At 51.1% G+C, this 18449-nt stretch overlaps 1 protein-coding gene across 1 annotated transcript in view; it reads left to right on the top strand.

Moving 5' to 3' along the window:
• The window catches only part of Sdk2 (sidekick cell adhesion molecule 2), a 121264-nt gene that overhangs the window by 42323 nt on the left and 60492 nt on the right, over positions 1 to 18449 (top strand). Inside the window, exons 5-12 of the mRNA XM_013037715.1 lie at positions 1204 to 1315; positions 2461 to 2651; positions 2724 to 2807; positions 4833 to 5027; positions 6347 to 6463; positions 8433 to 8600; positions 10265 to 10367; positions 18251 to 18427. Coding sequence (XP_012893169.1) covers positions 1204 to 1315; positions 2461 to 2651; positions 2724 to 2807; positions 4833 to 5027; positions 6347 to 6463; positions 8433 to 8600; positions 10265 to 10367; positions 18251 to 18427 — 1147 coding nt within the window. The remainder of the gene's footprint in view (positions 1 to 1203; positions 1316 to 2460; positions 2652 to 2723; positions 2808 to 4832; positions 5028 to 6346; positions 6464 to 8432; positions 8601 to 10264; positions 10368 to 18250; positions 18428 to 18449) is intronic.

The raw sequence follows: 18449 nt of genomic DNA, 5'->3' as shown, positions 1-18449 counted from the left end.
TTCGAGTGGAAGAGTGCTAACCTTGAGCCAAAAAGCTCAGAGATAGTGCCAGACCCCGAGTTCAAGCCCCACTACTGGCACAAACAACAACCAAAAAAAAGCAAGAAGAGACAAAAGACATGCCAGCACCCCAATGTGAACCGTCCAGAAACGTCCTTCCTTTCTTCCTTCCTTTCTTTCTTCTTCTTTCCTTCCTTCTTCCTTCCTCCTTCCTTCTCCTTCCTGCCTTCCTCCTTCCTTTCTTCCTTCCTTCCTCACTTCTCCATTTCTTCCTTCCTCCTTCTTCCTTCATTTCTTTCTTCTTTTTCTTCCTTCTCTCCCTCCCTCCTTTCTTCCTTTTTTCTTACTTCCTTTCCTCTTTCTCTTTCCCTTTTTCCTTCCTCCTTTCTCCCTTCCTTCCTCCCTCCCTCTCTTTCTCCTTCTTTGCTTTCTTTTTTTCTTTTTTTGTCAGTCCTGGGGCTTGAACTCTGGGCTTGGGCACTGTCCCTGTGCTCTTCAGCTCAAGGCAAGCGCTCTACTGCTTGAGCCACAGCGCCACTTCTGGTTTTCTAGTGGTTTTTATTGGAGATAAGAGTCTCACGGACTTTCCTGCCCGGGCTGGCTTTGAGCCACGATCCTCAGATCTCAGCCTCCTGTACTCAGGATTACAGGCATGAGCCACCGGCGCCCCGCTCTCTTCCTTGCTTTCTATCTCCAGTCTCTGTCTCCACATGGCTTCTCCTGTGATGTCTCATTTCCCTCGTCTGGTTCATAAGAACAAATAATGGCTACATCACGTCCAGAGCCCGCCCTCTGGCCCCTGTGGCTTCTTTCACACCTCTTCCATCCACGTTGTCCGTACTTGCAGCTGACAGGCAGACATGAATTTGGGAGAGGGAGCATGGTTCCACTCACGAGGGAGAGTTTGCACTCTGGTGGCAGACAGTGAGATGGTTAACAACAAGGTAAACTGAGGCAGAGAGGAAGCATTGGAAGGCAGTAGCAAGGACAGATGATGAGGGTAGGGCTGAGCTGGGCTCCCCAGGAGCTTAGGAAAGGGGGAAGTAAGGGTCTTGGGTCAGTGTCTAGAGATACAGCTTTGGGGTCGGCCCAGAGCTTCTGTCTTCACCCCACGAGGACAAAGCCCTGGCGTGGCACCAGTCTGGCTGGGCAGGGATGAGGTTTCTGGTCTCCACCTCCAGCTGATCCCTGACCTCTCCACAGATGTCGGGGGCCCTGCCGACCCCATTGCACCAACCATCATCGTCCCGCCCAGGAACACCAGCGTGGTGACCGGGACTTCCGAGGTGACCTTGGAGTGTGTGGCCAATGCCAGGTGGGTGGCACAACCCCTTCCTGCCAACACAATGACACAACACAGGTGTTTTCCCACCACCACCACCCACCATCCAGGGAGGGTATAAGCCGCCTGCCTGTGTCTCCCAGCTGGCCAAGCCCACAGCTGAGACACAATACCCATGAGCCCTGCCCTGCCAGCGGCCTGAGTCCCTCAGCTGAGCCCTGACACCCGCCGGACCTGAACCCCACAGAGAGCAACAGCTGTCACCAGAGGGGACTCAGGTGAAGGATCCACGGTCACCTCCAGGTCAGGTGTCCTGGAAAGTGGATGCCTGTCCCAGGGTTTCTGAACACATACTTCATGGAGACCGGATATCTCATGAGTACAGGAGAGACAGCCAGGATGCCTGTTAAAGGCCCTGAGAAGTCCTGCAGAGGAGAGCTTATCTAACATCATCAAGCTCTGGGAAGCTCTGCCCCTGGCCCCAGGGTTAGGGGAGGTGGGGTTAGACTTACCTGGATGTTTTCTCCACATACTTTCTCTCTCTGGCTGATAGTGGGGCTTGAACTCAGGGCCGGAGCTCTGTCCCTGAACTTTTTTGCTCAACCATTTGACCATAGCTCCACTTCCAGTTCTTTGGTGATTAATTAGTCATGAGAGTCTCATGAACTTTTTCACCATAGCTGCCTTTAAGCCACAATCCTCAGTTCTCAGCCTCCTGAGTAGCTCTTAAAACTGGAGGAAAAGAATTGGAGTGAGAGGGTCTATCTGTCTGTCTGTCCATCCTTGTTTCCTGTCTCCAGATTTTAGTATGTGACATTCCTGTGGTCACCTCCTCGCCCATGGGCAGCGGGAGGCCCGGCACCCAGGGAGATTAGAGGGGAAAATCAGGCCAGGAGGGTCCCGAGCTCCGGCTTCCGAGCACCCTGCATTAGTCCACTTCCCCTCCCCCTGCCACACAAGATGGGCGCAGTTCCCTCACTTTACAGATGGGGAAACTGAGGCCTGGAGCCCTTTAGGAACCTGCCCCAGAGTTTACACCCAAGAAGTGGGGTGGGAGCGGATCACAGGACCAGCCATCTTCACCCAGTGTTCCTTCCTGCACCTGCCCCACCCCCGGGAAGCCTTGCACCAAAGCCCACTTCTCCCCCACCCCCTCCTCCACCCCACCGCCGCCACAGACCCCTGATCAAGCTACAGGTGGTATGGAAGAAGGACGGGGTACCCATCTCAAGTGGCATCAGCGACTTTAGCCGCCGGCTCACCATCACCAACCCCACCGTCAGCGACGCCGGCTACTACGAGTGTGAGGCGGTACTCCGGAGCAGCAGCGTGCGCCCTGTGGCCCGGGGCGCCTACCTCTCAGTGCTGGGTGAGCTGAGGGGGGATCAGGGTGGCTAGATCTCAAGGAGCATGGCTGATCCCCTCCCTTCTCCCCCCCCAGAGCCTCCACAGTTCACCAAGGAGCCCGAGAGACACGTCACCGCGGAGATGGAGAAGGTGGTGGACATCCCCTGCCGAGCCAAAGGTAACATGGTGGCAGGGAAGAGGGGATGAGAACCCCCAGCCTCTCCCAGCTCTGTCCTCACACCGGCAAACCCCAGCGGACATCAGGCTGAACGAGACGAGGAGGCCCAGGAAGGCAGCAAATTACCATCATCTCAGGCTAGAAATCAACCCTCAACTTGAGGGTTACAAATGAATCCAAATGACCATCATTGCAAGACGGGTGACCAATTGCCAGGCATTTGGGAGTGGGTGGACAAAGCCAGATCGCGGAGATGTCAGAACTCAGAGGCCTGGGTGTGTCGTGTCTCTGGGAGTCTCGTCTCGGCTGCTGATCCTGGGGCTCCATCTCCTAACCCTGGGGTCACAGGCGTGGAGAATTGCTGCCTTTCCTATCCCAGCCTCTCTCCTTAGGAAATTGGGGGGGATGCAACCTGGGGGGTGGGGAGAACAACCTGGGGAGAACAGTATGGCAGATGCCTTCTGAGGCCCCACTAGAGAAGGCAAAGAGGCCCTCGCTCGCCTCTATTGCTCTGGGTGCCAGGAAGTAAGAATAAACTAAAGAACCAAATCCCTCTTGGTTTTGAACTTACATTTCCTTTTCATGAGTGTGTGTCCAGTATCTGGGCTTGAACTCAGGGCCTCAAGCCTTTGCTTAGTTTTTACACTCACAGCTGGAATGCTACCACTTGAGCCACACTGCCAGCATAGCATTTTGCTGGCCAATTGGAGATAAGAGTCCCCTGCTTTGGGTCTCTGTCCAGGCTGGCTTCAAACCTCAAGTCTCAAAGCTCAGCCTCCTGAGCAGCTAGGATTACAGGCTTGAGCCACAGCACCTGGCTTAGAACTTACGGTCATGCAAAGCAGATAAGAAAACAGATAGGCAAATTAAGAGGCCCGCTTTCCTCTCACGGAAGATACCAGGGCCGGGAGATGCCTCGTTATTTTATGAACCACTAAGAGAGAAAAGAGGCTGTCAATTAAATGACCCCCACTCCATCTATTGCGAGACACAGCCTGGGCTCCAAGATGTGTGCTGTGAGACGGATGAGCGGGTTGGGGAAGGAAGGGAGCTGTGGGGTGCTCCTAGGCTCCTGTGGGGACTTCTGGGGGAAGTCACATTTGGGCAGAGACCCAGGGGAGTAGAGCTGGGGTCACCTCTAAGAAGGTCATGCCAGGCTCAGGGATGAGGGAGCCCCATTCACCTCTATTACAGCCCACAGAGAAAGCCAATGCCGAGGCCTCCATGGGGGACAGTGGCCCCTCTTGCCTGCTCCCCAACATCGGTTCTGTAGGCAGATCAGTTTGGGAACCACAAGCCTCCACTAGGAGTTTTCAACAGCACATGGAAATCTCTGCTAAGCTCTGAAGTTTAAAAAAAAAAAATAATTAATTTGGCCAGACACTCGTAGCTCAGCTCTGTAATCATAGCTACATGGAAGGCTGAGAAAAGGAGGATAGAGGTTGAAGGCCAACCTAGAGGAAAGTTCTCAGGACCTCTTCTTAACCCCCAGCTGGAATGCTGGGGAACAAGCCTGCCGTTGTAGCTTTGAGGACAGGGGGATCACAGTTCTTGGCTGGCAGGGCAGAGCGGCCTGTGAGCCTCCTCTTCAGTGTGGTGACAGCACGCCTGCCATCCCGGCTGAGATGGGAGTCCTAAAGTAGCCAGGCTGCAGTCCAGCTGCATCCTGCATAGGAAGCAAGACCCAATCCTGAAAATGCCGAGTGCAAAACAGGAAGGAAGGCGTGGCTCAGTGACAAGAGCACCTGCCTGGCAAGACCAAGGCACTGAGTTCAAACCCCAGCACTGCCATTAATTAATTTTAGTACGTGTCCAATCCAGCAGTGCCCAGGTAAACTGATCTCATAGCTTTCCATTTTCATGGCATTCCTCCTATAACCCCAGGAATGTGAGCATTGTTGCTCTAAGAACATCCTCTCCCTCTCCCTAAAGTGAAAGTCACACTTGTGAAAAAGTTCTAGAAACCAGAATGTGCAGGGTCTCCCTGGCAGGCAGCTGAGGGCGCTCCGTGTCACCCCCCCCCAGGTGTACCGCCCCCCTCCATCACCTGGTATAAGGACGCGGCCGTGGTGGAGGTGGAGAAGCTGAGCCGCTACAGGCAGCGGGGCGACGGCGGCCTGCAGATCAGCAGCCTGGTGCCCGATGACACCGGCATGTTCCAGTGCTTCGCCCGCAACGCGGCTGGAGAGGTGCAGACCTCCACCTACTTGGCTGTCACCAGTAAGTTGGTTCCATGTCTGACCCTGAGGGCCACTGCCCAGGGGCAGTGCCCCAAATGCCCAGGGCCCTGTGGGAGCCATGTGCAGGCCTAGCCCTGGGGTCTCAGAGCCTGGTGGCACTAGCCAGCCACACCCATGGAGCTGTCCCCAAGGTCCTGGCCACCAGCAGTCCTCAGGCTCTTTAAGAAACAGAGTGTTGGGCTGGGAAGGTGGCTCAGTGGTAGAGCGCTTGCCTTGCATTGCCTGAGGCCTTGGGTTCGATTCCTCAGCACCACATAAGCAAAAAGAAAAAAGCCGGAAGTGGTGCTGTGGCTCACGTGGTAGAGCACTAGCCTTGAGCTGAAGAGCTGAGGGACAGTGCCCAGGCCCAGAGTTCAGGCCCCACGACCGGACCCCCCCCCCAAAAAAAGAAACAGAGTGCTGCCAGGTGCCGGTGGCTCACATCTGTAATCCTAGCTACTCAAGAGGCTGCGATCTGAGGAACACTGTTCAAAGCCAGCCTGGGCAGGAAAGTCCCAGGCTCTTATCTCCAATGAACCACCAGAAAACTGGAAGTGGCACTGTGGCTCAAGTGGTAGAGTGCTCAGCCTGAGCTGAAGAGCTGAGGGACAGCAACAAGGCCCAGAGTTAAAGCCCCACAGCCGACAAAAAAAAGGAAGGAAGGAAGGAAGGGAGTACTAAGCCAAGTGCCAGTGGCTCATGCCTGTAATCCTAGCTGCTCAGGAGGCTGAGATCTGAGGACCACAGTTTGAGGCACTGCGACTCTTATCTGCAATGAACCACCAGAAAACCAGAAGTAGCACTGTGGCTCAAAGTGGTAGAGTGCTAGCCTTAAGCAGAAAGAGCTCAGAAACAGCGCCCAATCCCTGAGTTCAAGCCCCATGACCCACAAAAAATAAAATACAATAAAAAGAAGCAACACAATAAGAAACCAATAAGAGGGCCCAGCTCCTCTGGGTCTGCCCATGGGTCCTGAAGAGGGCTCAGTCAACTCCACCCTAAGACCGCAACTGCTCAGGTTTCCAGAGACGAGAACCGGTGCCGGGCCAGTTCCCAACTGCTCTTGCCTTTGACTCAGAGCCTCAACGATGAGTCTCCCACCCCCTATCACGGGGGTGTGAGCTGCTCTCTGGGCCCTCAGTTTCGCCCTGGATGGAGGGAGGCCCAGGGATCCAGGCCTGGTCTGGGACCCCAGGGGAAGGGAGAGGAAAGATGAGGTCCCTTTGTGGACGCATAACCCCTGGCCTGCTGTCTGGAGCTTCCAGGTAGCTAAGAGGTCCTGCTCTGTCTGTCTCTGTCTGTCTGTCTGTCTGTCTGTAGGTATCGCCCCCAATATCACCAGAGGCCCCCTGGACAGCACGGTGATCGACGGCATGTCGGTGGTCCTGGCATGTGAGACCTCGGGGGCACCCCGGCCGGCCATCACTTGGCAGAAAGGTAGAAGGAGTGGACATTCATTTAGGGGGGAAGCGGCATGAGGATCTACCAGAATCCTAAAGACGAAGCTTGGGAGCAGCCAAGCTTGGTTCCCCAAGGGCCGTTGAGAAGCCTGCACACTGCACAACCCAAGAGACCATCGTACACATCCCAGGGTGCAATGCGTGCTGCCTTCCTGGGCTTGAGGCCCAGCTCTGCATCTTCCAAGATCTGCCCCTGTCCCGGAAGATATTTTTGCTGCTGTTGTTGTTGTTTTGGAGGTTCTCAGGTTTGAACTCAGGGCTTCACCCTTGCCAGGCAGGTGCTCTACCACTTGAACCATGCCTCTGGCCCTTTTTTGCTCTAGTTTTATTTTCCAGGTAGCATCTCACCTCTCCCCACCCACCCCCACCCCTTCGCCCCCACCCCAGCCTGACTGAGATCCTCCTGTTGACAACTCAACCTTCCTATTTATTTTCCCGTGAGAGCGGGGATAGCAGGCAGCTTTTGTTTTCTGTTGGGGGGGGGAGGGGGGACAGATATGTGCTACCATGCTCAGCTATTGGTTGAGGTGGGACGAGGGGGAGTGTTTCTCAAGAACGTTTTGCCTCCACTGGCCTGGAGCCCCCATCCTCCTCCTCTCAGCCTCCCCAGTAGCTAGGATGATAGGTGTGAGCCGTGTGCGTCACGCTTGAGGGAATTGGGGAGACCTGTGGATTGGGATTTCTCACCGCATCAGGGAGCCTGGATGGTAGTATGGAGGCCTTGCCCTGTGTCTGGGGCACTTCATGAAGACTAAGAAGCAGAGGATCTGTGATAATGAGCATTGTTAGGGTGATGGTCCATAGGAGCCAGTCCTTCCTCCAGGCAGCTCAGGGCTGCGGGCAGCTGCCCACCAGCACCCATTGCCCGGGATGCTTCCACCCATCTGAGCCCCCATCACCACCCTGGCGGTGTGCTCGTGTGCCCACGTCCCCCCCAACCCCAACCTGGACTTGGTGTCTCCCCCTCCCCGAACCAGGAGTTCCAGCTTGGTCCCCAACTGTCTCCCCAGGGCTCACACAAGAGCCCAACACACAGCAGTGCCTGGTATATACTTGCGGAACTGAAGCAGGTGCAGATCCAGGATCCAGAGACCTGGCTACGTCTGACACATCTCTGACTCAGTGTGCCATATAAGTGTGGAAATGCACACGCCAAGCCCGCAGACAAACGTGTGGACTTAGCCTGCACAGCCATGGCCTGTATCCTGTCTCTCTCTCCCTCTCTCCCTCTCTCTCCTTTCCCTCCCTCCCCTCTCTCTCCTCTCCCCATCCCTGTGTATCTCTGTGTCTCTAGCATGCTCGCTCTAGCTCTCTCTACCCCATTCTGTCTTTCTCCCTCCCCTCATCCCTGTTTCTCTCTCTCTCCTTTCTCTTACTCCCTTCCCATTCATCTGTCTGTTCCTCTCATTTTCTCAGTGACTTCCTGTCTCTCTGTATGTCCATGCGTCTGTCTGTCTTGTTCTGTCTCTGTTTGTGTCTCTCTTTTTCTTCGTCCCTCTTGCTCTCAGTTTTTTCTTTCCCTCTGTCTCTCTGCCTGTCTCTACCACTCTCCTGTTTCTCTCTCCTTTTCTGTCTCTCTCTGTCTCTGTGTCTGTCTCTTTCTATTTCCCCCCCACACACGGCCCAAACCCTCAGCCTCCCCTCCCTGTCCCCATACATGAGGCCTGTTCTACCACAGCCCCTGTCCCTCCCCACCCCGCCTCTCACCCCTCCCCTCTGCCTCATCCATCACTGTCCTGGCTCCCCAGAAGGTGACTTTGTCCTGTCCTGTCCTGTGCCCTGCGGCAGGATGCCCATCACCGCCTCGCCAGTCTGTCTCCTGCCTGGGCAAGGCTGGGCCTGGCTGCCGCCACTGCATTCTACAAACACGGCACAACCTCCCATGAGGGAGCAGGGATGCTGGGGTGTCAGGGACCTGATCCCCGCCCCGCCCCATGTCTCCACAGGAGAGCGCATCCTGGCCAGCGGCTCCGTGCAGCTGCCACGCTTCACGCTGCTGGAGTCGGGCAGCCTGCTGGTCAGCCCCACGCACATCTCGGATGCGGGCACCTACACCTGCTTGGCCACCAACTCTCGCGGGGTGGACGAGGCCTCCGCAGACCTGGTGGTGTGGGGTGAGTGTCGCGGTGGGTGGGGCTCTGCTCCTCCCTGGGTGCCAAGGACACAGGACACCAGCCGCAGCCACGCCAGGTGGGGCTCCTCCAGCCAGGGGGACAGTGACAAATTAACTCAGAGGCCAGGGACCAGGGGGCGAAGAGCCCTCCACCGCCTGGGAGCCAACTTGAGAGAGCTCGGGTGATCACAGAGCTCACTTGGTTTATTTTAGAATAGAAATCAGCATTTTTTTTTCCTGCAAAAGGCCAGCTAGTAAATATTTTTGGCTTTGTGGGCCAGACAGCCCCTGTCACTACTACTCTAGAAAGTTCTGTGATGCCAGGAAACCGGAGACAGTATGCCACCCCACAGGCAGGCAAGGCCCCGTTCCAGGGAGCTCATTTACTCAACAGCCACCTGCCAGATTGCCCCGCCCACCCCAGCCTGGAGTGAGGTGCTTGAGGGGGCTTTTCACCCCGATGGGCCTGGGGTCCCCCCCTGTCCAGGCTGAGCCCTGGGGTCTGGGCAGAAGCCATCCGCCTGAGACATGCGTAGACCCTGTTAACCTGGCTTGATCTGACAGCTGACTCTGGCCATTCTCGGCTTTCTGTTTCTCTGTCCCTTACATCCCCTCATTTGTGAGCAATGAGTCTCTTCCCAGAGGCATCTGGTCCTTTGTAATCCTTCTGGGGTTTTCCTTTGTCTTTTTTCTTTTACTATATATAGTATAGATAGATAGATAGATAGATAGATAGATAGATAGATAGATAGATAGATAGATAGATAGATAGATAGATAGATAGATAGATAGATAATATATATATAGTATATTATATATATATACTATAGAGATAGTATATATATACTATCTATATATAGAAATATATATGTAAAAATACTATACAGAGGGATTACAGTTACATGAGTAAGGTTCTCTTTTTGTGTTGGAACTGGTCCTTGAACTCAGGACCTCATGCTTGAAGTTCACTTAGCTGTATTAAAAAGCTTGAGGCTGGCACTCTACCACTTAAGCCACACCTCCACTTCCAGGTGTTTTGCTAGTTAACTAGAAATAATACTCTCATACACTTTTTAGCCTGAGGTGGCCTTAAACCATGATCTTCAGATCTCAGCTTACTGAGTAGCTAGGATTATAGGCATGAGCCACCAGCACCTGGCCTTTTCTGGGTTTGAGTGTGTGTGTGTGTGTGTGTGTGTGTGTGTGTGTGTTTGTGTGCGCACGCCAGTCCTGGGGCTTGAACTCAGGGCCTGGGTGTTGTCTCTGCCCGGCCTGGCTTCAAACTGCGATCCTCAGATCTCAGCCTCCTGAGTAGCTAGAATTACAGGGTTGAGCCACCAGTTTTTATATGTGTGCTGGTACCAGGGCTTAAACCCAAGGCCTCAGCTTTTCTGATCACAGCCGGTATTCTAGCAGACTCTGGCATTTTGCTGGCTGATTAGACATGGAATCTTGCAAACTCTTCTTCCCAGGCCGGCTTCAAACCTCCATGCTCCAGGTCTCAGCCTCTGAGTAGCTAGGATTACAGGCTGCCCTCTGGACCTTCACTGTGGTAGCCATGCTGTGTGAGACTCTGCCCTGGCCCACCCTCAGCACCCAGGCACATGGCCTGAATCATGGCCCCAGGCCACCTCCTGCTCACCACACCGTCCACCTGTCTTGCAGCTCGGACTCGCATCACCAGGCCCCCACAGGACCAGAGTGTCATCAAAGGGACACAGGCCTCCATGGTGTGCGGAGTGACCCACGACCCCCGAGTGACCATCAGGTATTCATTACTCTGGACAAGATGGGAGGGAGAGCCAGAAGAGTAGCAGCAGGTGGCACGCAGGCCAGCAGCCACTGCACAGGGAGGTGGATGTGGCCACGGGGAGGTGGGAATGGCTTCAGCAAGTGGATGTGGCCACAGAGAAATAGGTGTGGCCACATGGAGGTAGGTGTGACCACTGGGGCCTGGCCTCACCCTTGGGGGCCATTCACAGGGCCAGGAGCAGGGGTGAGAGGGTGCCCAGCATGCTAAATAAACGAACACCTAAGCCAGGTGTCAGTGGCTTACACCTGTAATCCTAGGTACTCAGCAGGATAAGATCTGAGGATCGAAGTTCAAAGCCAGCCCAGGCTGAAAAGACTCTATGAAATTATCTCCAATTAACCACCAGAAACCCAGAAGTGGTGCTGTGGCTCAAAGTGGCAGAGTGCTAGCCTTGAGCAAAACAACTCAGAAACAGTGCCCAGGCCATGAGTTCAAGCCCCAGGAAAACAAACAAAACAATAATAAATAATAATAAGTGAACAAATACCTGTGGGCCAAGCTACTTAGGGCTGAATTGAAAAAGGCCAAGAGGGGACTGGAAAAGAGGAAGAGACTTAGAAAATGAGAAAGGAAGGAAGGGAGAAGGGAGAGGAGCAGGAAAAAGGTTTTCAGGATGGAGTCTCCCAATTGCTCTCTGTGGCCTCAGATATGACTGTAACTTCTTCACAATTTAGACCATCTGGTTAATCGTGCAGGCAGATCTTCAGGTCTTACTTTAATATTCACAGAAGACTTCCTTCCCCCAGAGGGCTGAGGCAGGAGCTGATCCCAGGGGATGACCCACCAAGAGGAGTATGACAGGGGAAAGTACCCCAGCTGAGGATACCCCCCATATACACCTGAGGGGAAGCAGAGACCTGGGCAACAGAACTTGGCCTCCAGGAACTCAGTTCCACTCAGGATGCCAATGTAGAAGCTGTGGACAGAAGCAGCCAAGAAAGGTGTAAATGCCAGGATGTGTCCAAGCTTGGGTAGTGACACCCAGACTACATGCCCCACTCCACCCCATGAAAAGAGACCAGGATGGTAGTGTCCCCTGGTTCATTCCCATAAGCTCTAGAAGGCCAAGAAACAAATGTAACTTATTTAGAAGGGGAGATGCCCAGCATAGCTGCTCCAACCACTGGGCAGTACCCTTGGCATACTCTGGGCATGGAGGTTGGAAGGGCTATGGGGCCTCTTGAAAAAAATGGCCTCCCCTTGGCTGCAAGAGGCAATCAAGTCCTGGGGCGCCATCTGGTGGTCATTGAGAAGAGGTCAGTGTGCCGACCACACTACAGACAAGGTGACCACACGACAGGTTTCATAATGGACTCTAGGGTTTGACCAACACGGACTTTCAGAGAAGCGGTTTCTCACCCCACATTGAGAAAACTCACATTCAGCATTGACCTTTAGGAAAATGGCCACCTGCCAACCCAAATGTAAACAAGAGCCCTGATTTATCTGCCAGTGGCAGATAAAACAAATTATACTCTATCCTGGGCTTGTTTCTTTAAAACATTAATATCCTAAGTGTGAACAGGTCCTGGGAGAGAACCCAGGGCTCAGTGCTGTGAGTCTCAGACTGGAAACATGCAGTAGATTCACTTTTAGCTCCTTAAATTGGAAAAGTATATAGCAACAACAACAACAACAAAAGGCTATGTTCGTTCAGTAACCCTTTTTTCTTTTCTTTCTTTTTTTATCTTTGTCAGACATGGGGCTTGAACTCAGGGCCTAAGTACTGTCCCTGAGCTCTTTCACTCAAGGCTACTGCTCTACCACTTGAGCCACAGTGGCCAGACTTTCCTGCCTGGGCTGACTTTGAAACCAGGATCCTCAGATCTCAGCCTCCTGAGTAGCTAGGATTATAAGCATGAGCCACTACCACAGTAACACTTTAAATCAATACTTTATTTAAAAAAGTGTTGTCCACTTCTATTTGGGAAAGGATCACGAGTTTTAGTCCTCTTCAACTAAGTCTTGGAGAACCAAAGGATTCAGAAGTCTCTTGTTCGAGACTGGGAATGTGGCTTAGTGGTAGAGTGCTTGCCTAGCATGCATGAAGCTTTGGGTTCAATTCCTCAGTACCACATATACAGAAAAAGATGGAAGTGGTGCTGTGGCTCAAGCGGTAGAGCACTAGCCTTGAGCAAAAGAAGTTCAAGCTACAGGACTGGCCAAAAAAAAAAAAAAAAGCTTCTTCTTCTCTATGTTCACTCTTGAGGGTTCCCTGCAACATCCTACAAATGGCAGCTTCCTCCCCCAGCTTCCTGTATGGGCCCTCACCATCAAAATTTACCACCTAGAACAATCTTTATAAGATGGGAAGAAAGCTGGGCGCCTGTGACTCACGCCTATAATCCTAGCTACTCAGGAAGCTGAGATCTGAGGATCACAGTTCAAAGTCAGCTCAAGCAGAAAAGTCCCCATGAGGCTTTTATCCAACTAACTACTCAAAAAACTGGAAGTGGCGCTGTGGCTCGAAGTGATAGAGCAAAAGAGCTCAGAGACTGCGCCCAGGCCCAAGTTCAAGCCCCACAACCAACAACAACAACAAGATGGGAAGAAAGAAAAGAATTGATCTCTCACCCCCTTTCCCAAATTGGTTGTCAGCTCCAGACCTACATCTCCCCTCCAGGCCTGTGTAGTTCTGAGGGGAGTCCTTCTGTCCTCCATCTTCCTGAGCTACATTGGGAGTGGGGGGAATCTCAACACTTTCAAAGCTCCCAGGTGATTCTAATATGTGTCCAGAATATAAAACCTGTTCTAGGCTGAGCGTAGTGGCAAATATCTAGAATCCTAGCTACTCAGGAGTCAGAGGTAAGATTTTAGTCGGAGGCTAACCCAGACAAAAGCATGAGACCCTGTCTGGAAAAACAAACTAGAAGAAAGAAAGAATGGGGATGTGGTAAAGCATTTGCCTAGCAAGCACAAGGCCCTGAGTTCAATCCTGAATCCGAAGAAGGAAGGGAAGGAAGGAGGGAGGGAAGAGGGCAGTGTTCTAGCTTCCGAACATACCAGGGTCCCCTGAGCAGACAGCCTAGAAAGGATTTGAATGACCAGGTGATGCGTTAGTGCCAGCCACCCGATCCTGAGTGACACATTATAAAGCCATGCCTCAGAGGTGAGGCCACAGGGGTTGAGATACAGGCTACCCATGTAAAAGAACCCCAAAACGACACTTCCAGTTGGTATCCAGGCCCAGATCTAAGCCAAGCCTGAAATCATCCGTTTTAGCATTATTCATATGAATAGAAATGTTTATTTTCATTATACAATGAGGTCATTATATTTTAGGAGGAAAACACAGAAAATGTAGCTAAGCCAAAAATAATAGTAATGAGGAACAGAACTGTGCCTAATCGAGAATAATATTAGGGTGCCACTTTTAAAAGAACTAGAAATATACCATTCCTTAACCTACTTCTTCTCTTCAAATCCTATCATGCCTCTCCTCCAATGTCAATAAATAATTCATGTGTGTGTGCTGGTCCTGGGACACAGGGCCAGGGTAGTCTCCCTTCACTTTCCTGCTCAGCCGTGGTGCTCTACCACTTGAGCCACAGCCCCACTCCAGCCTTTTGGTAGTTAATTAAACATAAGAGTCTCATGGAACTTACCTGACTGGGCTGGCTTTGAACAGTGATCCTCAGATCTCAGCCTCCTGAGTAGATGGGATTATAGGTGTGAGCCATCAGCATCCAGCCTCTTTGCTTTTTCTTAAGTTTTCTTTATGGAAAGGTAATAATAAGCATATGTTTAGTCTTGCAAGAAACCATCCCTCCTGTCTCTGGAAAGGTGGTATGTTCTGCCTCTCCCCTCACCAACTGTGAGTGAGTGAACATGCGCTCCCAAGCCAGGACCAGCAAAGTCAGTTCCTTCTGTAAGCTCAGCCATTCTGGGCCTCCTGGCTGCTCTCTCTTACCTCTCCCTCATGGCAGACCATGGAGCATCTTTTCCTAGGCCGTTTGCCTTCTTCTCTGAGTGTCTGCCTTGGGGAGGTGTCTGTCAAGGACTTGAGCCCATTTTTCAATCAGGATGTTTGTTTTCTTAGCGTTGACTTTTCAGCTCTCTGGGTATTTTGGATAACAGTGCTTTATATCAGATATTTGTTGTGCAAACATTTTTTCCCCTCCCAGTCTGTGTCTTCTCTTTTTATTCTCTTGACAGTATCTGCAGGAAGAGCAGAAGTTTTTAATTTTAGCCAAATCCGGCTTCTCAATTCCTTCTTCTATGCACCCTGCCTTTAGTATTGGATCTAAAGAGTCGGCACCAAATGCAATGTCATCTATGTGTTTCTCTTATCTTCCAGGAATTTTAGACCTTTGCATCTTATATCTGGCTCTGTGGGCCGTTGCGAATTAATTTTGTGTGGAGTTAATGTTTTTTTTTTTACATGTAGCTACCCTGTTGCTCTGGCACCTTTTGTTGAAAGAACTTCTTTATTTTCATCTCTTCTATTTTTTTTTTTTTTTACATTTTTGTTTTCATGTCGCCGATTTGTTGGGACAGGCAAGGTCAGGACACTGTTTCTGTAGCATGTAATGCTTTTAAGCTTTGAAAGCTATGGCATTTCTATCACCAATGTGCAGCTCCATTTGGAGTAAGTACAAAAATAGCCAAGGATGATGTGTCAACCAGTGGGCATATCTGTGTTTCAATAAAACTTTATTTGCAAGCACACAGTGGACAATACTTTGCTGGCAGCCCTCCCTACCCCCACAGTAGACTATCCCACATTCTGGATTTGGTAGCTACTTTCCGGTGCTGTTTAACTTGTTCTTCTGTCCCTCTGTGTTTCTATTAGATCCTAGGACCCACTACTTAAATTCAAATTCAGTGGCTTTGGCACAGGGACTTCCAAGACAGAGGTAGATGCTTTCTAAAGCACCACATCTCAAAGCCAAGAAGGCCTGCACCACAGATGGTCCTTAAGCAGGAATTTGCTGTCTGCAACTAAATTTGCTTTTAAGGAAAATCCAGCCCATCCCACAAATACAAGCAAGGCTAATTCTAGATAAGGAGGTGAAGGGAAGGTGATTACTGCTATATGTTTGTAGATGTGTATTTTTTTTTTTGGGTCCTGTCGTGGGGCCTGAACTCTGGGCCTGGGCGCTGTCCCTCAGCTCTTCAGCTCAAGGCTAGCGCTCTACCACTTGAGCCACAGCACCACTTCCGGCTTTTTTCTTTTTGCTTATGTGGTGCTGAGGAATCAAACCCAGGGCCTCAAGCATGCAAGGCACGCGCTCTACCGCTGAGCCACCTTCCCAGCCCTAGATGTGTATTTTTTTAAGCCGTAAAAATTAACTCACTTCCTTAAGGAAGTGCTTTGGAAAGCATGTAAACATAAGGGTGTTCATCAGATCGTGAACTAGAGTAGCAGAAGAAAGGCACTAACCTGCTCCTCCACCATTAAGAAGCCAATTAAGTGGCAAGATAACTATATTAAAAACACCCTGCCTCTGGTTTTTTTTTTTTTTTTAAAGAATATGGGGTGTTTTGTTGAGAGGAAAATGATGGGTGTCCACATGTGGATGGATGATAAGTGAATGAATGTGTAGATGGATGGGTGGGTGGGTGGGTAAAGGAATAGATGGATGGTGCTTGGATGATGGTTAGAGGGTGGATGGAAGCACTAGTTGCTCTGTGATTGGATGGATGGCAGATAAATGGTAGATGGATAGATGGATGCATGCATAATGGGTGGAAGGATGGTTGGTGGATGATGGATGGATAGGTGGATGATGGATGATGGCTGGCTGGTTGGCTGAGGATCAGTGGATGGACAGAAAAATGAATGGATAATAGTTAAATGGATGCATGTGTGGATAGGTAGGCAAATGAATGATGAATGGATACATGTATGTAAGAGCATGGGTGGATATAGAGATGGATACAAGAATGGATGCAGGGAAGGAAACGGGATGAAGGGGGAGAGACAGTGAGTAGGAGGGAAGGAGAGTTAGATGGATAGATGATGGATGGATGGGCAGATAGATAGATGGTGGATGGATGACAAATGGATGGGTGTGGAGATAGTGATGAATGGGTGGATGGATGGATACATGTATGTAAGAGGCATGGATGGATATAAAGATGGATATGAGAATGGAACCAAGGAAGGAAAGAGGGAGGGGTAGAAGAGAAAGAGACCGTGAGTAGGAGGGAAGGAGAATTAGATGGATAGATGATGGATGGATGGATGGATGGATAGATGGATGGATGGATGGATGGGTGGGTGGATGGATGGATGGATGGGTGGGTGGATGGGTGGGTGGGTAGATAGATGGATGGGTGGATGAATGACAAAGCGATAGATGAATGGGGAGATACTGATGAATGGATGGATGGATATATGTATGTAAGAGGCATGGGTGGATGCAGAGACAGATATAAAAATGAATGCAGGGAAAGAAAGAGGGATGGAAGGAGAGACAGTAGGTAGGAGGGAAAGAGAGCTGGATGGATAAATGATAGATGGAGGTATGGATGACAAATGTGTGGATAGATGGGTGGTTAAGTGGGTGAATGGATGATGGATGGAGAGAGGGATGGGTAGATAGTGATGAATAGGTGGATGGATGGTCGGGTAAATGGGTACTGGATCAATTGATGTTAGATGAATGGCAAAGAGATGATGGATGGATGGATAGATAGGTGAGTGAATGGATGACAGATGGATGGACACATGGACCGAAGCATGAGTGATAGCTGGGCAGATGGTTATCCAGGTAGTTGATAAGTCATTAGAATCATTGATGTAAATCTGCTGTGTTAGGAAAAACCCTGGAGATTGACTTGTAGTGACTGCTTTCCATGTTTCTGTAAGGGAAGTGGTATTTGTTCCCGTATTCAGATAAGAAAATGAGGCACAGTAGGGTTAAGTAACCTCACCCAAGATCGCAAAGCTGGAAAGGGGCAGAGGCAGACTTCAGCCCAGGCATCTGACTCCAGAAAAGTGACATTGCGATCTGCCGCCTGCCTATTTACAAAGGGAAGAAAAGTCTGGAAGGCACACATAGAGTCATGTTACCATAGTTCCTGGTACTGGAAAACTTTCCAAGTTTCCTTTGTCTTTTTCTCCCCCACCTGCTCGCCTTATTTTTTTTTCCTCGTCTGTAATTTCTGTGTTTTTTTAAGTTGGTATTTTGTTTAGAATATCACAGAATCACTGTTTAGAATATCACAATATCACTGTTCTAGGAACCTGTGGCTGGTCTCCACCCTGACCCCTCACTCACCATGAATAAGAGCCAGGTGACCTACATTCCGCTCCCACAGAGCTGGCCCTCGGAGTGTGCCAACGATTGCGATAATGATTGTATTCCCTCCAGGACAATCCCAGAGAAGACATTTCAAGTCCCCCTTTGTACAGATGGGCCGAAATAAAAGTGATTTTCTGGACACAAAAGTCAATTTGTCACCCAGTTGCATTGATCTAACGATCCTCCTCATAAAACTAATTCCAAGCAGGGCCTGTGCAGAAAAATTCTCATTCTTTCTCCGGCTCTGGCCTGGCTAGGTGGCGAAGGTACCCAGCCAAAAACAACATGGTGGCTTTGACCCAGACCTGAACCAAAGGTGTAAATAAACACGAAGGAGGTGCTGCATTAGACTGATGGATAGTGCACTATAGGAATGAATGATGGATGTCCAGACTCTCCACCTCCCACGTGCTCTTCCCCGGGCCAAGTGTCTGGCCTGGCCAAAACCATCTCCAGAAGAGTCCCTGTGGATTGATCGCCACCACTACAACCCTGCCCATCTTGGGTGCTGTCCTCCCAGGACAAGCTTTGGGGAAGGCCCACCCCCCCATAGACCTCCCTTTATTTCCTCTCTCTCCCTCCTTACAGGTATGTGTGGGAGAAGGACGGGGCCACCCTGGCCGTGGAGAACAATCCCCGTGTCCGCCTGGACAAGAATGGCTCCCTGCACGTCTCACAGACATGGTCCGGAGACATTGGCACCTACACCTGCAGGGTGCTCTCGGCTGGCGGCAATGACTCTCGCAGTGCCCACCTGCGAGTCAGGTAAGGACAGAGGAAGCAATGG

Source organism: Dipodomys ordii, unplaced genomic scaffold, assembly GCF_000151885.1.
Source record: "Dipodomys ordii isolate 6190 unplaced genomic scaffold, Dord_2.0 Scaffold7, whole genome shotgun sequence".
In the NCBI taxonomy this organism is placed as follows: Eukaryota; Metazoa; Chordata; class Mammalia; order Rodentia; family Heteromyidae; genus Dipodomys; species Dipodomys ordii.
The sequence above is the reverse complement of the archived record's forward strand: the minus strand, read 5'-3'. Positions and strand labels throughout refer to the sequence as shown.